Source organism: Protomyctophum bolini (genome assembly GCF_963924005.1).
Source record: "Protomyctophum bolini genome assembly, chromosome: 21".
NCBI lineage: Eukaryota > Metazoa > Chordata > Actinopteri > Myctophiformes > Myctophidae > Protomyctophum > Protomyctophum bolini.
Window position 1 is genome coordinate 7,089,465 of NC_137882.1, and position 20,000 is coordinate 7,109,464.

The following is a 20,000-nucleotide window of genomic DNA, read 5'->3' on the forward strand; positions in this document are numbered from 1 at the left end:
CACTTTGGTTAGAAAGAACGAATGGCTGGAGTTCATATTCGAATTAATTGCTACAGGTGCCTTTAATGTTTGTCATTATTGCCGTTTTAACACTGTCTCTGAATGGGCCACGGTAAAAGTGTGCATGTGCACTGTGTGCGTGCGTGTGTGCATGCGTGCGTACCTGGGCGGGGTCTACATCATTCAACATGACTATAGAGGTACAGTGATAGTCCAACACCAGACGCCAGAAATCCTTCACCGTGTTTGGCAAAGGATGCTGGGTAACGATGAACGCCGACGGCTGCTTGTAGCTCTGCGTGAACACAGGAAGTGACAGTCAACCAACAACAGGAAGTGACATCAAACACGGGGACGTTACAGTCGATCTCAAATTCCCGAGCTAATAAATGCTCATGTCTGACTTTACGTTTTCGGCAAGCTGGCTTGACGTCTCGACATGCTGAGAAAATGTTTATCATGCGGAATTAACAATGAACTAAATCCCCAAAGTTATTATTAGATAACGGAATTAATAAACGTTTCGGGTCATTCTAAATTAACAACATAAAAACCGACCACTGTGTGTGTGTGTGTGTGTGTGTGTGTGTGTGTGTGTGTGTGTGTGTGTGTGTGTGTGTGTGTGTGTGTGTGCGTGCGTGCGTGTGTGTGTGTGTGTGTGTGTGTGTGTGTGTGTGTGTGTGTGTGTGTGTGTGTGTGTATCATACATCCATGAGAGCAGCATTGATGTAGTTGGACGTCTCCCCATCGATGGTAATGAGGAAGGGCAGACATCTGTCTGGAGGTAGAACATCCATGCAGCGGTTCTTCTCATGGTTCCTGGGCAGCAAGGAGATGCTGCAGTCTTCAACACGCAGCGTAGGAGTCACCATGTTCAATGTCTGCACGCACACGCACACACACACACACACACACACACACACACACACACACACACACACACACACACACACACACACACACACACACACACACACACACACACACACACACACACACACACACTTTTATTACTGTACTCATACAGCATAGTTCCAAACAGTAATGTATGGATGGTTTCCAAGCGGCCCACCTTGCCTCCTGAGCCACTATTATGACAAACTTTCCACCGGTTGGAACCGGTTCAGTTCAGAACCAGGTTTTAGTCCATGAGCCAGACCTCCAAAATTGGAACGTTATAATTATGAATTGAGTGGGCAAAACCCTACCTATATTAAATTGTTAATAGGCTCGATATAAGTCAATTAATATGTGATAACCCTTCCACAGTATAGTAGCTTTTTCATATTTTACATTATGTTTTGCATATTTTCCTATATAATGCCTAATTTGATTTTTTTTTTTTGTCAAATATGTTTTTATTGAACAGATTATAAATTATTACAAACATTATGATATGAAATACTTTTTTTATGAAACAAAATGAAATAAAATAAAAATAAAAATAAATAAAGACCCTAATTTAATATTTGTAATACAATAAACCATAGTATTTGTGTACGTAATCAACTGGGGAAGTTTCATGGCGATACCAATTTAATTATAGGTATGGTTTTGCACACTCAATTCATAATCAACGTTCCAATTTTGGAGCTCTGGCTCATGGACTAAGAACCAAAAAAGAACTGAACTGGTTCCCAACCGGTGGAAAAAAGGGCCTATGTGCATTCACGTAGAAGTTCCAAACACTATTGTACAGTTCCAAACTTTGATTATGATTATTATTTAATAGGATGAGTATGGGGGGGGCGTGTTTACTCTGAACTCTTCTTTGATTGGGCTGCTGTTGGTCTGAGGATCCAATCGATTCATCTCATAGTAGACCGACTGCAGGTGATTGGCTGGCACGGTGGTGTCACCGCATAGACACGCCTCCAGGATGGCGTCATGGATAAACACGTACTGTTCCTTTAAGAGAGAAAGGGGGAGACAGAAAGAGATGAACAGGATGTTATTTTAACCTATTATTCCTATTAACTAACATTATTTCCACTCGTGTAAAATGAAAGTCTGAGTATTTTTCTGTGTCATAAACCAGTGATTCTCAAAGAGGGGTCCGGGGACCCCCAGGGGTCCTTGAGGGAGTTCCAGGGGTCGCCAGCTAAGTGGATAGTTAGGAACCAAATGGACCCTCAGGTCCCTCACGGATCTGTATAACTCTGAGAGCGTACAAATGGAACCAAATGGACCCTAACAGGTCCATTTGGTTCCATTTGTACGCTCCATTTGTACAATGTTGGTTCTCCTCTTAACACATTCCATATACATTGACCGTAGATGTATGTCAAGTCTAATGTGACGATTCACTGCCGATGACGGAGATCTCCGTCACATGGTCTTTTCAGTGCTTTATGATAGATTGCGCTCTTCGCCAACATATGAATCGTCAGCATAACAATCAACCAGTGTGTGCGTGTGCGTGTGTGTGTGTGTGTGTGCGTGTGTGCGTGCGTGTGGTCCTACCTCGGTCTGCACCATGTTAACCCTTCGTGCGCGCAGCTCTCGTACGCAGTTATAAATGTCAACGACTCCTTCTCTGTCGGCCATGTCCAGCATGATGTCAATCACTATGAAACAACCTGTACGGCCCGCCCCCGCACTGACACACACACACACACACACACGCACACACACACACACACACACACACACACACACGATTAACAAAACACTGCACAGCATTGAGATGTATAATATGTATGATGTGTGCATTCGCGGAGCGGTGCAAAGTCACTAAGTATAGGCTACATTTACTCAAATACTGTCTTCATTGCAGAGGTTGTGTCGGGACTCCAAGTTGAGTCTGTCCTCGTTAAGGCTGTTTTTAATTGTTTTTAATGAAAAGCATAAGCCTGTGAATGCATTTTCTTCATGTTTTCAACCCATTCAGGACGTCGGGAACCCCTTTTGGTGTTTTAAGCATTTATGTTTTAGCTATTGAAAAATAGCAGATCTACAAGCTCGTAGCCACGCTATGAGCTTGTAGATTTGCTCGTAAAAATGTGGCTCAAATCTTTCAATGTCTATTCTTTCAGAGTGAACGTTTTTAACTCAAATCTTTGCTTCCGGGGGGCATGACTGGAACAACATATTTTCAGATGGGGGTCGGCGGCCAAATACAGATATTTTTGGGTGTCCTTGACATGAAAATGTTTGAGAAACACTGATTTAGAAACATAGGTTTTTCAGAAAACTGTCATGACAAACTGACAAAGACATTTGTAGGATCGAGCTCAGGTCTAAATGGGTTAATTTGCACATTGAAATGTCACTAGACCTATACAGTAAGTGTGTAAGTTCATGCCTTACAAGTGTGGTCTTTTTGTAAGTGTCATGCGGCCCAAATAGCAGATATACGAGCTCACAATGTGGCACACTGGGGCACGTGCGTGCGTGCGTGCATGTGTTTGTGCATGAATGCGTGTGTACCTGCAGTGCACCACCGTGGGTCCAGTGTGAACAGGACTCTTGGCTTTGACTCGTCTTATGAAGCCCAGCAGACCAGTAGAATGATATGGAACACCGTGGTCCGGCCAGCCGGTGAAATGAAACTGAACCATCTCTCTGATCTCCTGAGCTCCTCTCTGCAACAATCACAACAACCAACTTTATTGTCACAATTTTACAGGTAAAGAAAAGTGTCATTTTTTCCAAGAAAAACAAGAATATGCCTATTATTTCACAAACCATTTCGCACAAAATAAATGGATATATGTCACAAACTTGTTTCAAGTGTTCTTCTTTGTGTAATCTTTGCAAATGTGATACATTTACAGTGATGTCTATAATTATCCCCATGTTATGGATCATTCAATAGAACTTTTGAATACCATTACATTACCTGTGATTTATTTATGTATTGTCAATCTGATCACATTCTATTTATGTAATTATTAGTGTTGGGAGTGTCTATATTTATTTTTACTTTTGAAAACCAGTGTTGGGCAGTAACTATATTATTATTACTGTCATCTAATAGTGCGATGTATTAAAATTGCCAAAACAGCAATAATATTACAGTTTTTATCACCATATTCCTGTTGTGATTTATGCTGTTTTTTTGCAGCAGTAGAGGAACAGTTTGGACACTAGGTGGCAGTGTGAGACCGTGGTGAGATCAGAGGGGAATCATGCTCAAGTCAAAGTCAAACTATTATCCAGAACATTTGGAGTGCTCATTATGCAGAATGTCATATTTCAGATATAGTATAGCATGTTTTTGGTCTTATATAATTACAATTATTTATCATTAACCACTTGAACGCAATTTAATACTTTGGCTTTTGAAAAATTGCCGAACTGTGAGCTTGTACATTGTACAAGAGTTTTGATTAATAATTGTATTAATTACTCATTCCATATGCAAGTAAACTAGCAAGTAAAGCTGTCAAAGAAATGTGCTTGATTAAAAGTACAATATTTGCCTCTAAGATTCAGTAAAAGTGTAAAAGTATCAAGAAATGGAAATACAGCAGTAAAATGACCTAAACGTCTAGAGCATGTTGTAGACTGTGTGTGTGTGTGTGTGTGTGTGTGTGTGTGTGTGTGTGTGTGTGTGTGTGTGTGTGTGTGTGTGTGTGTGTACCTTCTCCACAGCGAAGGTCCTGATAACGTACTCAGACAGTAGTTGTGTGTCTATCAGAGTCACCTTCATGTCTCTGTAGATCTCTGTGTCGTCTGGCCAGTATTTACAGCACTTTACCTGAGACACACGCGCGCACACACACACACACACACACACACACACACACACACACACACACACACACACACACACACAATACATTTACAATACCTTCACACGTTGTGAGCTTGTAAGACTGGCCATTTTAACTATTCAAAAATGTTTTGCAAAATAGTAAAAAAAAAAAAGAAGTTTAGGGATAATAATAATAATAATAATACATTTTATTTATATGGCGCCTTTCAGGTCACTCAAGGTCGCCTAACAAAACAGAAAATAAATACAATACAATAAAGCAAGTTTAAAATACACACAAAGGCCTGCAGCAGACTTCTACTCAAGGTGGGAGTAGGCTTGTCTGAAAAGGTGAGTTTTGAGGTGGGATTTGAAGGTGGGGAGTGAGTCCATGTTTCGAATGTCGGGGGGAAGGCTGTTCCAGAGGCGAGGGGCAGAGCGGCTGAAAGCTCTACCCCCCATAGTGGACAAACGAGCTGGGGGAACAGTGAGGTTGGTGGAGGAGGCAGACCTAAGTGACCGGGTGGGAGTGTTGATATGGATGAGATCAGACAGGTAAGGGGGGGAGAGGTTATGGATGGCATTGAATGTGTTGAGGAGGATCTTGTAATCTATGCGGTATGTGATGGGTAGCCAGTGGAGTTGGTGAAGAACGGGGGTGATGTGGGAGATGGCAGGGGTTTTGGTGATGATGCGGGCTGCAGCGTTCTGGACCAGTTGGATTTTATGGAGGAGTTTGTGGGGGAGACCGAAGAGAAGGGAGTTGCAGTAATCGAGGCGGGAGGTGACCAGAGAAAGGACTAGGATGGCAGTGTTGTTGGGGGTGAGTGAAGGGCGGAGGCGGGGTTTAGCGGTGATGAAAATGGAGCCCTACTAGAGTACAGATTTGTTGTGGTTACTACAGATGTCTCCTCTGTCTTAGCTTTCAACCAAATCCGCCTTCTTCCACCAACAACATCTCTGTCTCTCTCGGACTCCGTTGCAGAGATCCTCATCCACACTTTCCTCACCTCTTGCCTGGACAAAGTGCTCCTGTTCACTTATAAAGCTCTCTCTCATGCCCTGTAGCCCCAGGGTACCTGACCTGACAGACTACCTCCATGATTACCAGCCACCCATAGACATCAAAGGGAGCTTCAGCCCCTGCCCTTTTGCCCTTTTACCCCTGCCCTTTTGCCCTCTCCAGACCACGAACGCAACTACAGTGAAAGAAATGCAAATGCCACTCCTTTCCCTTTGCCATGCCGGAAGGCAGCATTCAGGAGAATTGCTTTTTTTCCCCAAGTCTCCTAAACTTGAACGCAGCATTTTGCATTGAACACATTTGTTTAGAAATCCATGTCGTATACAGTATACCGCATCTCCGCATCCAGCCAAGGAGTGCAGGGTTTGCGCCCCGACAATAGCTGATCTACAAGCTCACAGCACGTCGCAGCACGATGCGTTGTGAGTTTGTAGATCTGCTATGCTTTGCTATTTGTGTCCAAAAGTGCCCTCTTACGGGGATGTCAGCCCCTGCCACCTCTAATACACTCTGCACGTCCCTGCCCAGCCAGCGTGGAACCTGAGGTCTTGTGACTCTGTGCTCCTCTCCATCCCTCACACCAATAAGCGGCCCCCCGGCGATAATAGATTTGAGTCTGGCAGCCCCTGCAACCCTCTGCAACCCCCCCACCCCCATAGAGATGTTAGTCTGGCAGCCCCCTGCCCCATTTTCACCCCCATAGAGATGTTAGTCTGCAACCCTCTGCAGGAGATGGAGATTTGCCAGGCGCCAACATTGGACTCTTCCAAGTTCGCGCTGAAGAGTACACATGTTCACACAGGCCTTTGGCAAATAGTTTTTGTATTTTTGTTATGTAAATCATCCTTGGTTTTTTTTAAAGGCGCTATATAAATTGTATTTATTACTATTATTATTATTATTATTATTATTATTGCGACCATAGGTCACAGTTTAACATGAAAACCTGCAGTCCTTGAAATGAAACGGGTTGAGAATCATTGCTAGAGCCGTGAAAATCTTCTCTTATGGGGGGGTCTCTCTCTGGAATATCTTTTCAAATGGGGGTCCGTGGGCTAATTGGTGTCAATGTGGGGGTCCTTGAAATGAGAAAGGTCTGGGAGCCCCTGTTGTGCAGGCCTGTACTGTAGCATGGATGAGGCTGAAGGACAGTGTCCTGCGGTCCACTCCTCCAACCCCCAATCCAATCTCTGCACATACGTCTAGCCCATTTTCACCTGAGATCACATTCTAAAAATGTCTTCTACATCCTGACAGTTTTCTGAAAAAGCTTATGTTTCTATATGTCAGTCGTTCTTCGATTAAAAAAAAATAGCAGACCTACAAGCTCGTAGCGCGCGCGCTATGAGCTTGTAGAGCTGCTATTTTTCAATAGCTAAAGCATAACATAACGCTAACACCAAAAGGGGTTCCCGCCCAAAATAGGCTAGTCTAAATGCAAAGTGTCTGGAGACTGCGTGTGTGTTATGGAACAGTATACATGGAATTGATGTATTGATTGAAATGGAAGGCTTTTATTTTGGAGTCCAGTTTCCATGAAGCACCCAACTCCCTCCCCCCCCCCCCCCCCCGCCTCCCTGTCTCTCTATTAACCTCTGTCCTGCTCAAGAACCTTGAGAAAACCTTAGCTATGTTCCAGATACCATGAGAGCCTGAGGCGCACACACACACACACACGCACGTGCACACGCACACGCACACACACACACACACACACACACACACACACACACACACACACACACACACACACACGTGACACACTCACGCATGCACACGCACGGCGCGCGCAGGCACTCACACACCTGGGGGCGTGTTCTCCTTTCCCAACTCTCATTACCCACAATGCACCTGGGATCTGCTCGCTAGAGGAACAGAGGAGGATTGTGGGATAGATCAGGCTGATTACCCCCCCACCCCCTCCTCCACACCCTCCACCCCCCCAACTTCTTTTCTTTTTCTCTTCTTTTCTTTTTTTCTTTCAATCTGCATCGTCTACAACATCCATTTTGGTTTCTATGACGACCAGCTAATTAGCTTCTTTGTTAATTGGTGTTCTAACGAGGTTTTAATGGGCGGAGCTATGATAGGATTTTAATGTTGTTTTGTATTATTTTGCATTACAGACACACACACACTGTGTGTGAGTGTGAGTGTGCGTGCGTGCGTGCGTGAGACTCACCCTGCCCACTTCCACCAGGTTGGTTACCATGACGATGGCTGCAGTGTTTTCCTGCCAAACCATCCTCCAAAAGTCATACACTGTCTCCTGCATGGGACCTACACACACACACACACACACACACACACACACACACACACACACACACACTTTGTTAATACCGTTCATTAACTTGTCCAAAAACTTGTCCAGAAACTTGTGCATTAACTTATGCGTGTGTGCGTGCGTGCGTGCGTGCGTGCGTGCGTTGCAGTTCTTACCTTGGGTAGCAATGTAGTGATTAGGTCTGTGGTACCCCTGAGAGGAGAGGAGACAACAGATGAACAGGATCAGTGCTGTACGGGTTACAGTATAGTACGTACGTATATAGGACGTACAGTATAGGCCAGGTGAACTTACCTTTGTCCGTACGGTACGTACAATATAGGCCAGGTGAACCTACCTTATTGTCCGGGGTGCCAAAGACGTAGGGCCGAGTTTTGTTTAAACCACGCTTATCAAAACAAAAAAAGTAGCATGTTTGTACTTTGTAGCATTTATAGCTAGATCTACTGATCGAGACTTGTGTCTTTTACTTTTTAGTCTAATTTTTATTTATTCTTATAGTTTTAGTCATCATAGCTTAGTTTTCATTTGTTTCCATTTAGTCTTCAAAACACCGCCCTATAGGCTAGGGCCTAGATGAGAGCCAAAATGGGTCACATTATGGTCCCATTTGTGCTGTTTTTTCAGGTTTCATGTTTGTTTTTAGTTCAATGTTTGTTTTAAAAACGCCATTGACAATGAAGGGAAATGTTACGTCATAATGTGCCTCATTACGTCACATTGTCTCTTTATTGTTAATGGCATTTAATGTTTGTGTTGGCACTGTTTGTTTTACATCACCATTACATCACCTACAGTAATCAACATGAGTTGGACTTTTAATATATTAGCGCCCCTCACTTCACACGGGTATGATTTTTAATATATAGATGGATGGAGGGATTTGAATCCAATTGAGGTGAGTTGAATTATCTGAATTACATTACATAGTATAGATAAACAGACGGACGGACGGACAGACAGACAGACAGACAGACAGACAGACAGACAGACAGACAGACAGACAGACAGACAGACAGACAGACAGACAGACAGACAGACAGGTTTACTTACATCCACATAGTTTGCGTTGATATAATCTGAGCCGCTCTCTCCTTCCTGTGGCTGTAGACGAACACGAGAGTGATCATCTACACACACACACACACACACGCACGCACGCACGCACGCACGCACACGCACACGCACACACACACACACCCTTAGCACTTCTGTACAGTACACTATGCTAGCAACAAGGGTTGTGCTCAATGTTACAGAACTACACTATCACACCTAAATGTTGCTGTCAGCTCATTGTTCTCCTTTTAACCCATTTAGACCTGGGAACAGTTCTACAGATCCTGACAGTTTTCAGATTTTTTTCCCTATGTGTGTGGTTCTCAAACATTTTCATGTCAAGGACCCCCAAGATTATATGAAATTGGCCGCCGACCCCCATCTGAAAATATGTTGTTCCAGGGACACCCCACCCAGAAGCAAAGATTTGAGTTAAAAAACGTTCGCTCTGAAAGAATATATTCAAAGATTTGCACTACATTTTCACGATTAAAAGAAAATAGCAGACCTATACAAGCTCGTACCGCGGCACTCAGTGCCACGCTATGAGCTTGTCGATCTGGTATTTTTTAATAGCTAAAGTGTCATTTAGGCCTGACGTCGACATTTTTCTGAAAAACCTTATGTTTCTATATCAGTGGTGCTCAATATTTCATGTCAAGGACCCCAAAAGATATATGTAATATCATATGCCTCCCCCCCCCCCCCATCTGAAAATATGTTGTTCCAGGGACCCTCCAGAAGAAAAGATTTGAGTTAAAATGTTCTAGCTCGTTGTTCTCCTTTTACACGAATACTGGACTACTCGCCCCGGTGCTTGCCTGTTTTTCCTCCCGGAATTTTCCCCAGTGTGAGGGGGATAACTTTGTAATATGCTATTGGCTGTTTGTATTCTTTTTGGAAAAATATAAAAAGATACTCCTGTGGAAAGGCTATATTATTTGCCCCCTCAAATGGTACCTCGTCAGATAATCCCCACATATCCTACAACAACTTCTGTGAACAGACTTCACTGTAGTAGCTTTTCATAAATTATATTTGTACTTAGGCTGTTCTGCTGTCATGAAAGTTTATAGTTAGAGAAATTCAAAGTCCAGCCGTCTGCTGTCCAGCCTCTCCCACCCCTCACTGGGGAAGATTCTGGGAGGAAAACAGAAACGGGGCGAGTAGTCTTGTTACCCTTTTACACCATTCTAACTCTCCCATAGCCCGTATGGACAGCTCATTGTTCTCCTTTTACACCATTCTAACTCTCCCATAGCCCGTACGTACAGCTCATTGTTCTCCTTTTACACCATTCTAACTCTCCCATAGCCCGTATGGACAGCTCATTGTTCTCCTTATACACCATTCTAACTCTCCCATAGCCCGTATGGACAGCTCATTGTTCTCCTTATACACCATTCTAACTCTCCCATAGCCCGTATGGACAGCTCATTGTTCTCCTTTTACACCATTCTAACTCTCCCATAGCCCGTATGGACAGCTCATTGTTCTCCTTTTACACCATTCTAACTCTCCCATAGCCCGTATGGACAGCTCATTGTTCTCCTTTTACACCATTCTAACTCTCCCATAGCCCGTATGGACAGCTCATTGTTCTCCTTTTACACCATTCTAACTCTCCCATAGCCCGTATGGACAGCTCATTGTTCTCCTTTTACACCATTCTAACTCTCCCATAGCCCGTATGGACAGCTCATTGTTCTCCTTTTACACCATTCTAACTCTCCCATAGCCCGTATGGACAGCTCATTGTTCTCCTTTTACACCATTCTAACTCTCCCATAGCCCGTATGGACAGCTCATTGTTCTCCTTTTACACCATTCTAACTCTCCCATAGCCCGTATGGACAGCTCATTGTTCTCCTTTTACACCATTCTAACTCTCCCATAGCCCGTATGGACAGCTCAATGTTCTCCTTTTACACCATTCCAACTGTCCCATAGCCCGTATGGACAGCTCATTGTTCTCCTTTTACACCATTCTAACTCTCCCATAGCCCGTACGGACAGCTCATTGTTCTCCTTTTACACCATTCTAACTCTCCCATAGTCCGTACGTACAGCTCATTGTTCTCCTTTTACACCATTCTAACTCTCCCATAGCCCGTATGGACAGCTCATTGTTCTCCTTTTACACCATTCTAACTCTCCCATAGCCCGTATGGACAGCTCATTGTTCTCCTTTTACACCATTCTAACTCTCCCATAGCCCGTATACGTACAGGCGATGATGTTGCCATAGCGATTCTTCATGCGGTTCTCGTCCTTCTTGGCCGAGTCCCACGCTGCCGACTGACCCTCGAAGAAACTCTAGAGACACACACACACACACACACACACACACACACACACACACACACACACACACACACACACACACACACACACACACACACACACACACACACACACACACACACACACACACACACACACACACACAGATTACTCAAACAATTCTATTGAGAGGCACTTTAATCTAAATTTAAAGACACACACACACTGTACAGACACCAGAGGCCATCTCCAGTCTGACAGCGAAGATGATCAAATAGTTTTAAATGAGAGTACAATCCCCCCCCCCCCCCCCCCCACACACACACACACACACACACACACACACACACACACACACACACTCACTGACCTACATGCACGGTCTGTATGAATAATGTATATTCGGAATGTTTCAATTCCGTCTGTCATCTTATCTCACTCAAGGTCGAAGATTCAAGATTCTTCATCATCAGCATCCCTATAAGTGTGTGTGTGTGTGTGTGTGTGTGTGTGTGTGTGTGTGTGTGTGTAAAGCGTTTAAACTTTGAATATGTGTACAATGTAGACAATAATTAAGTGCACTTTGTATGTATACTAGTAGCCTAATATAAAAAAAATATATATTTACATTCAATATTTGTACGTGGATTGTTACGAGCAGCACAGTTTCGTGTGGGTACATTGAAGTATGTATTAAAACCCATTTTGGGTGGGAACCCTTTTGGTGTTTCAAAGCATTATACTTTAGCTATTGAAAAATAGCAGATCTACAAGATCATAGCGCGCCACTCGGTAGGTCTGCTACTTTTGAAAAATCGTAAAAATCTTTGAATATATATTCTATTCTTTCAGAGCGAACGTTTTTACAGGTCTCTGTGGACGACACACTGGTAAAGCATTACACTTGTTTACAACGGGGTCCACCATTTTCAATTCATCAGAACATTTAGAGACGTACAAATACACCTCTATTGTATATGAATTACTGTTTTGATAGCACATTGGAAAAATAATTATTAATATAAATATGAATTCTCGGGGGCCTGCCTGGGTGTGTGTGAGAGGTGTTTAAATAATATTAAGTGTGGTTCGTTGTGTGTGTGTGTGTGTGTGTGTGTGTGTGTGTGTGTGTGTGTGTGTGTGTGTGTGTGTGTGTGTGTGTGTGTGTGTGTGCGCGCGCGCGCGTGCGTGTGTGCGTGTGCGTGCAATGCCCTCAGGCATGTCCTATCCCTCCAGGCACCAGCATGCTGCCTTACCATTGGCCAGACCCACAGAAAAGCACTAACAAGCTGCCATGTGATTGGACCACAGGAAGAGGAGACAACGCAATCGCATCCACGTCTCTACAAGGCTATACTTCCTTACCTACAGTATGTGTGTGTGTGTGCGTGCGTTCATAGGAAGGAATCAAATCAGTATTTGGTGTGAATGGTTCCCAACCTACTATGGCTCTCAACACAATTTACAATGTAGGTATACAGCATTCATGGGGCAGCAGTGGCTCAGGGGTAGAGTGGCCGGTATAGAGCGGCCGGACGGGAACGTGAGGTACCCGGTTCGATCCTGGGCTCCCCAGAGTTAGAACGTACTGTATGTGGGATATTTAAAGCTCCTGGCTCACATTGTTCTGCTGCTCTGCCCTGTCCCGCAAGGCCTTCCACATGAAAGGCCTTATGCTCTAACCGCTACACTACTGAATATATATATTTAAATATATTATTATTATTTTCAATCCAAGCTGTCTTCTGACTGAAATAGAATCAAATGCTAAACCTAGAATTAAAAGTAAAATCTAGAATCTAAAGTTAAAACTATAGCCTAAAATAAATTACATCTAGAACGAGAAGTTTAATCTAGAATGAAGGTTAAAGATGGAATGCCGTGATTTTGATGTGTTCATTTATCTCCGAGAGTGTCCAAATGGAACACAATGCATGGCCACTACATTCGTCGACTACAGAGTCGACAAATGTCCAATATTGGTGACCGATTTTCCAATATTATCCACCGATTCCTGTTGTGGAATTAACTAAAATGAATTATTGCAATAATGTCCCACCGGATGCTTTCATAATGCAATAAATAAGGCTTTCAAAATGTAAACATTCTCTGCGCAAAAGAGCCTACAGCAGTAAAACTAATAAATGGAAAATGACACCGATATTTTCAGATATTAACTTTGTTTCGTGATTACCGGGCGGGGGTTACTGTAATATAATTAACACAGTAATAGTGTGTTTGAATTAATAATGAACACATACGTTTAAGGTTTGTATTATAATAAACACATGAATATGTCTGAGAGAGAGAGAGAGAGAGAGAGAGAGAGAGAGAGAGACAATGAGTGTTAATGAGAGATAAATGAGGGAGATAATGACAGAGAGACTAAACAGAAAGAGCGAGACACTGCAATAGTTTCTCAGTGTGTATACTCTCTGCAAATGGAGGGGGAAATTGCTCCAGGCGGGAATATGTGTATTTGAGTGTTTTTTTGTGTGTGTGTGTGTGTGTGTGTGTGTGTGTGTGTGTGTGTGTGTGCTTCCTGCTAGTGGGCTGCCCTCAGGGCTGATCCATTATAAATACTGAGTATGCACGCACACACGCGTACCTAGCCTACGCACGCACGGAAGCACGCACGCACGCAGACACACACACACACACACACACACACACACACACACACACACACGCCAAGGTGCATGCCACATGTTTATTCTTCAACAGAACGTTGCAAATGGATGTTACTTCAAATGGTGTACTTACCGCACACACACACACACACACACACACACACACACACACACACACACACACACACACACACACACACACACACACACACACACACACACACACACACACACACACACACACACACACACACACACACACACACACACAGCAGAGCTACAGTAAACAGACTGGTAGATTTATAAAGACAGTCGTGAAGAGGGGTTTAAGTAGATTGTGTTGGTGTATTTCTGGGTCTACATCAACTACATCAATTTGTTAGACACAAAATGCTGCCTGTTTTCTTTCATTTATGAACAGCTATATGTGTCATCTGAGGTCACAATGACAAGATGACTTACACAAACAATACACCTCAATCAATCATCAACTTTTACATCAAGCGACTAATTCATATCTTGCCAGTTTGACTTATATGCACCACTTCATACTGTAGGTCACTGATGATGAGACACATTGCGTTAAGTTAACTGTGGTCTCAAACTGTAATTAATTTGCCTCCAAATCTGTTTCCTTTCATTATTTAGATTCCTTCTTTTTTGGGTGGGAGTGGTCGAACAAAACTCCAGCAAAAGCGTTTTGGAGCTTCTTTTCTTTCTACCCGTGTTGTTGTTAGTGTGAGTGTGTATATTTCAGGGTATTAGTATGTTTAATGCAGTGTTCATCACCTCATATTCCTCTTTGAATCCATATAACCTTCAGAACATTTCATCTGGGTGATGTGGTGTTATTAGTGAGTATATTTCAGTGTACTAGAACAGTGGTTCTCAACCTGTGGGCCGGGGCTCACATGTAGGCCGCAGGGATACTGCAAATGGCCCCCCAAAGTAATTGGCAAAATACTTACTTGTACTAAGTTAGTTCCATTGATCGAAGCCGGCCTGGAACACAATCAATTGATTGATCCTAACATTCTCTGAAAATGCACTTTGGGGATTTTCAAGTGGACCCTGATGCCCCCTAAATCATTGTTGAGAACCACTGTACTAGAACATTTCATCTGGGTGATGTGGTGTTATTAGTGAGTATATTTCAGTGTAGTGAGTGTACTAGTATGTATGTATCACCTCATATTCCTCTTTGAATCCGTAGCCTTCAGAACATTTCATCTGGGTGATGAGTTGTTAATGAGTATATTTCAGTGTATTGGTGTTTCTCACCTCATATTCCTCTTTGAATCCGTAGCCTTCAGAACATTTCATCTGGGTGATGAGTTGTTAGTGAGTATATTTCAGTGTATTGCTGTTTCTCACCTCATATTCCTCTTTGAATCCGTAGCCTTCAGAACATTTCATCTGGGTGATGTGTTGCAGCAGATCAGCCACTCTGATGGCTGGATGAAGCTGTCCTGTTTGATAAGGAGGAACATCTGCAGCGTCTGCTCCTCTCTGCTTCTTCTTATAACTCTGACTGTGAGACTGCTGCACCAGACTGCTGGTCTCACTGGTCATAGTGTGGCTGTCATCTGGACCAGGAGAGGAGAGGAGAGGAGAGGAGAGGAGAGGAGAGGAGAGGAGAGGAGAGGAGAGGAGAGGAGAGGAGAGGAGAGGAGAGGAGAGGAGAGGAGAGGAGAGGAGAGGAGAGGAGAGGAGAAACAAATGGTTGTGATTCAGACAGACAGACAGACAGACAGACAGACAGACAGACAGACAGACAGACAGACAGACAGACAGACAGACAGACAGACAGACAGACAGACAGACAGACAGACAGACAGACAGACAGACAGACAGACAGTACATCAACATGTCTGTGTTCATGTCACTATATGATGGCAACACTATAGGATGAGGTCACTATGATGAAGGAGGGACTGGAATGTTAAAGTCATGAGTTTCAATTTGAATCGTGACCGTTTCTGTCTTTGTCCGAGAGGTATTTGAGTGACTCGACACAGGAGATACAACCAAAGACACACAACTCTGTTATTCTTTTATCATGAATAGACAGCAATGGAATACGCTCTCGAGCTTCATTGTCAATCAATCAATCAATCAATCAATCAATCAATCAATGAGTGACCCCCCCCTAACGTGATGTCAATATGAACTGGAATATGTATACTAGGCACTGTTATGTGTTTACTTATCTTGGGTTTTAGTTTGAGTAGAGTGTTATTTCTGTGTGAGATAGTATGACATCATATTATCATCTATGACATAATGTTTGACACTAGAATGAACTCTCTACTATCTGTATCTCTGCTCTCATTGGCTGGCCTGAGACCTCACTTCAATTAGCTCTCTTCTACATACACAGCTCAACTAATAATGGTTGTAGTGGCGGCGATGTAACGAGCGATGACCAGTGATTGGTGGAGGAGAGATGAGACACAATGCACCACAGCAACACAACGACAAACACAATATCCAATCAGAGAGAGCGACAGGCCCCAGGGAGGCGGGACCTGCTAAACGATTGGTTTAGGATGACGTGACGGGCAGGCGGGTTGCTGGGATGAGGGGTGGTGAATGACAGCGTTGCCATGCCAACTGATAACTTCAAGGCGGGGAGGAGTTGTGGGCTGCATGCTGATTGGGTGACAGGGGACCCCCCTCCCCCTCCCTCACACATCGCCACACTTACCATTAATGGGGACTTTAATCATTGGACAGATAGAAAAGAAAAGAGAGGAAACAGTATTTTAGCAACATTAATGTTTCAGGAGCTAGCCTAGCCTAGCCTAGCCTAACCCAGTGTCAACTGGTGGTCACCTGTATGTCCTACACATTATCACTCCCATTTTTTAACCCATTTAGACCTGAGAACTGATTCTACAAATGTCTTCTAAATCCTGACAGTTTTCTGAAAAACCCATGTTTCTATGTCAGTCGTTTCTCAAACATTTTCATGTCAAGGACCCCCAAAAATATACGTAATTGGCCGCCGACCCCCATCTGAAAATATGTAGTTCCAGGGACCCCAGAAGCAAAGGTTTGAGTTAAAAAGGCGCGACAGGCATCTGTAGCGCGGTCGAGCAAGCCGTTAGGCGTGTGAGTGTCCATGCGGTGCAGTTGATGGCCTCACGCGTCAACTAGCACACGGTTCGAGATCGCAAGTCACGGCAGATAAAATAGCTCATCATCAACTGTTGATGTATCATGCGTTCTATAGCTAGCTAGCTACGTAACATAAACACACTTGCTACGAGCGAGCACACGTCACTTCCACCCGGTCAAAGGCAGGACGGCGTTGCCAATTTAAAATATTTGCGTGTGGTTTGTATAATTGTCGGGTGCAAAAGGCTGAATGGGAATTGAACAGTTTGGCTGGGTAAATTAAAGAAAACAAGACTAACGCCCCATCCTCACAAAAGCCATTGAAAGACGTGTTTCAACCAGACTACCTACCATATATATATATATATATATATATATATATATATATATATATAGACGTAGGCCTACTGCAAGCAAAAGCACTGTTTGTCCACCCCTCAGATATTCACTCGCAATGTCTCTATTTGCACATGTCTCTATTTGCACAATTAAGGCATTTCGGCCGCATTCCAGTCTTTTAAATCCTGAGTTTTCTGAAAAACCCATGTTTCTATTGTCAGTCGTTCTCAAACATATTTATGTCAAGGACCTCCAAAAATATAAGCAATTGGCCGCCGACCCCCATCTGAGAATATGTTGTTCCAGGGACTCCCAAGTAGCAAAGATTTGAGTTAAAAACGTTCGTTCTGATAGAATATATTCAAAGATTTATGCCACATTTTCTCCATTTTTCAATAGCTAAAGTATAACATAATGCTTTAAAACACCAAAAAGGGTTCCCGCCCTGAAGGGGTTAAGAGTGTAGGAAAGTTGATGTTTACATCCCCCCCATCCAAGGTGACGTGTTGTGTCCATGCAGAGGTCAGAGGTCAAATACAGGCGTGACATCACATGGCCGTTGTGAATGGGGGGGAATGGAGTGACGCCCACCGCAAACACAACAATAATTCATAAAAAATACAAAATTAAAAAACACCTTTAACCACTTAAACCCTATATAGGCTTCCTTGTACGTCAATTAGCAAAAAACAGATTTTTGTCCTGAATGTTCCGCTATTTTCACCAAATGCCATTCTTTGACATATACGCCTATTGTCGCCAGACGTTTCCCCCATATTGTCGCCAAATGTTCATCTGTTTTCACTGGAGCTTTTCCCATTTTCTTTTTCAGCAATTTATTACGGTATCCCCAGCATCGGGACGCTAGGCCAGTGGTCCGGGACCCCTAGGGGTCCTTGAGGGAGTTCCATGGGGTCCCCAGCTAAATCACAGTTAGGAACCAAATGGACCCTTATGGGTCTGTACTCTGTAACTCAGAGAGTTTACAAATGGAATCAAATGAGTGTGATAATGGGGGTCCGCAGCTATAATCAGTGTCAATTTGGGGGGTCCTTGACATTAAAATGTTTGGGAACCACTGCGCTAGGGTTCATGTGGTTAAAATAATTTGAGGAAAAAGTCAAATGACTGATAAAAAAAAAACTGTCAAACTTATTATAAAATATGCAAATATAAACAAACTTTCTGAGACAACAACAAGCAAGCAGAGATGGATGAACTGGAGACAAGATCGCTCTCTTTCTTGCCTGTCTACGCTTGTCCCTGTCCTGCTTTCTGCTCCTGTCCTGTTTTCTCTTCCTGCTCTATGCTAAGTAGCTGTGCTAGCAGCTAACACAGGAAGTGTTTGATGTGTGTGTGTGTGTGTGTGTGTGTGTGTGTGTGTGTGTGTGTGTGTGTCAGGGGTGGACTGGCCACAGGACGTACCGGTCATATTACCGGTGGGCCGCTCAAGTTATGATATGATTTTATTTATTTTTTGACAGGCAGGCAAAGTGAGTGACAAATAAACCCTCTTCTATCTTCTATCCTTTTGTCAGCATTCTTGTGAGAGCAACAAAGGGTGGTGTTGTTGGTTGGTATCATTGATGTTGTTCTGTAAAAGTGGTGCTATTAGGGTTTGTTTGTTTGCGTGTGCCTCGACGGAGCGGGCGGTAGAGTTTCTGCTATCTGCGCGCTGGTTGTGGTGGTGGGCCGGTCTGGGCCAAAATGACCGGGCCGAATTTTTGTCCCAGTCCAGCCCTGGTGTGTGTGTGTGTGTGTGTGTGTGTGTGTGTGTGTGCGTGCGTGCGTGGGGTGGTAAGCAGAGGAGGCTGACTGCTGATTGGCTGATAGAACGAGATAGACAAGGAAAAGAATAGCTTACCCAGTATAGCGGTCGGCACGAAGGGGTCTGACAACAACGTAGAGAGGGAACATACAGGCGCACACGCACACGCACACACACACACACACACACAACACAGAACATGAGAGGGGGGAAGTAAGAAGAAGAACAATAGTATAACAATTAATATTTCTTCCCGTTTTATTTGTATTTCTTTTTCATCAGTGGTTCTCTCTAAAAGTGTACAAATAGGGACTAAATAGACCTCTGAGTTACAGATCCCTAAGGGTCCATTTTGACCTCAATGAAGCATGAGGGTCTCTTTGAGAACCATTGATATTTGTCCTCTCCTCTCCAGTTTCTCTGTCGTGCCGAGTGCCTCAAAACCCTCTTGGGACTCTAAGAGCCTCTTAGGTCCCATCCTTTACACACATTCCCTCGGCCAAAACATGAAAACAAATTACATAGTTTCTAATTCCACGTAATGTGGCTTGAGCTCTGTGTGCTATTGTTTGTTGTAGGTTTATGCATAATGTCATGTGGACTAGACATTGATTGTTTAAAATGTATAAATGATTCACATGGGTTGACGTGCGTGCATGCGTGCATGTACGTGTGTGTGTGTATGTGTGCGTGTACCTGGATAGAAGGAGTTCTTGATAGAGGTGGTGATGGTGTTGGACTTCAGGGTGAAGGACGATGGGGACGAGACCGCTGGAGGAAATAATTATATA

At 43.5% G+C, this 20,000-nt stretch overlaps 1 protein-coding gene across 2 annotated transcripts in view; it reads right to left on the bottom strand.

Moving 5' to 3' along the window:
- Window positions 1-20,000, bottom strand: part of LOC308336761 (receptor-type tyrosine-protein phosphatase mu-like) — a 141,056-nt gene that overhangs the window by 5,302 nt on the left and 115,754 nt on the right. For both annotated transcript variants that reach the window (XM_080794301.1, XM_080794300.1), the window contains 13 exons: window positions 19,906-19,980; window positions 19,306-19,332; window positions 15,357-15,568; window positions 11,298-11,385; window positions 9,064-9,140; window positions 8,166-8,202; window positions 7,906-8,003; window positions 4,586-4,702; window positions 3,430-3,584; window positions 2,464-2,599; window positions 1,759-1,908; window positions 708-881; window positions 164-295 (listed from right to left, as the gene is read on the bottom strand). In XM_080794301.1, the coding sequence (XP_080650427.1) occupies window positions 164-295; window positions 708-881; window positions 1,759-1,908; window positions 2,464-2,599; window positions 3,430-3,584; window positions 4,586-4,702; window positions 7,906-8,003; window positions 8,166-8,202; window positions 9,064-9,140; window positions 11,298-11,385; window positions 15,357-15,568; window positions 19,306-19,332; window positions 19,906-19,980 (1,478 nt within the window). The remainder of the gene's footprint in view (window positions 1-163; window positions 296-707; window positions 882-1,758; window positions 1,909-2,463; window positions 2,600-3,429; window positions 3,585-4,585; window positions 4,703-7,905; window positions 8,004-8,165; window positions 8,203-9,063; window positions 9,141-11,297; window positions 11,386-15,356; window positions 15,569-19,305; window positions 19,333-19,905; window positions 19,981-20,000) is intronic.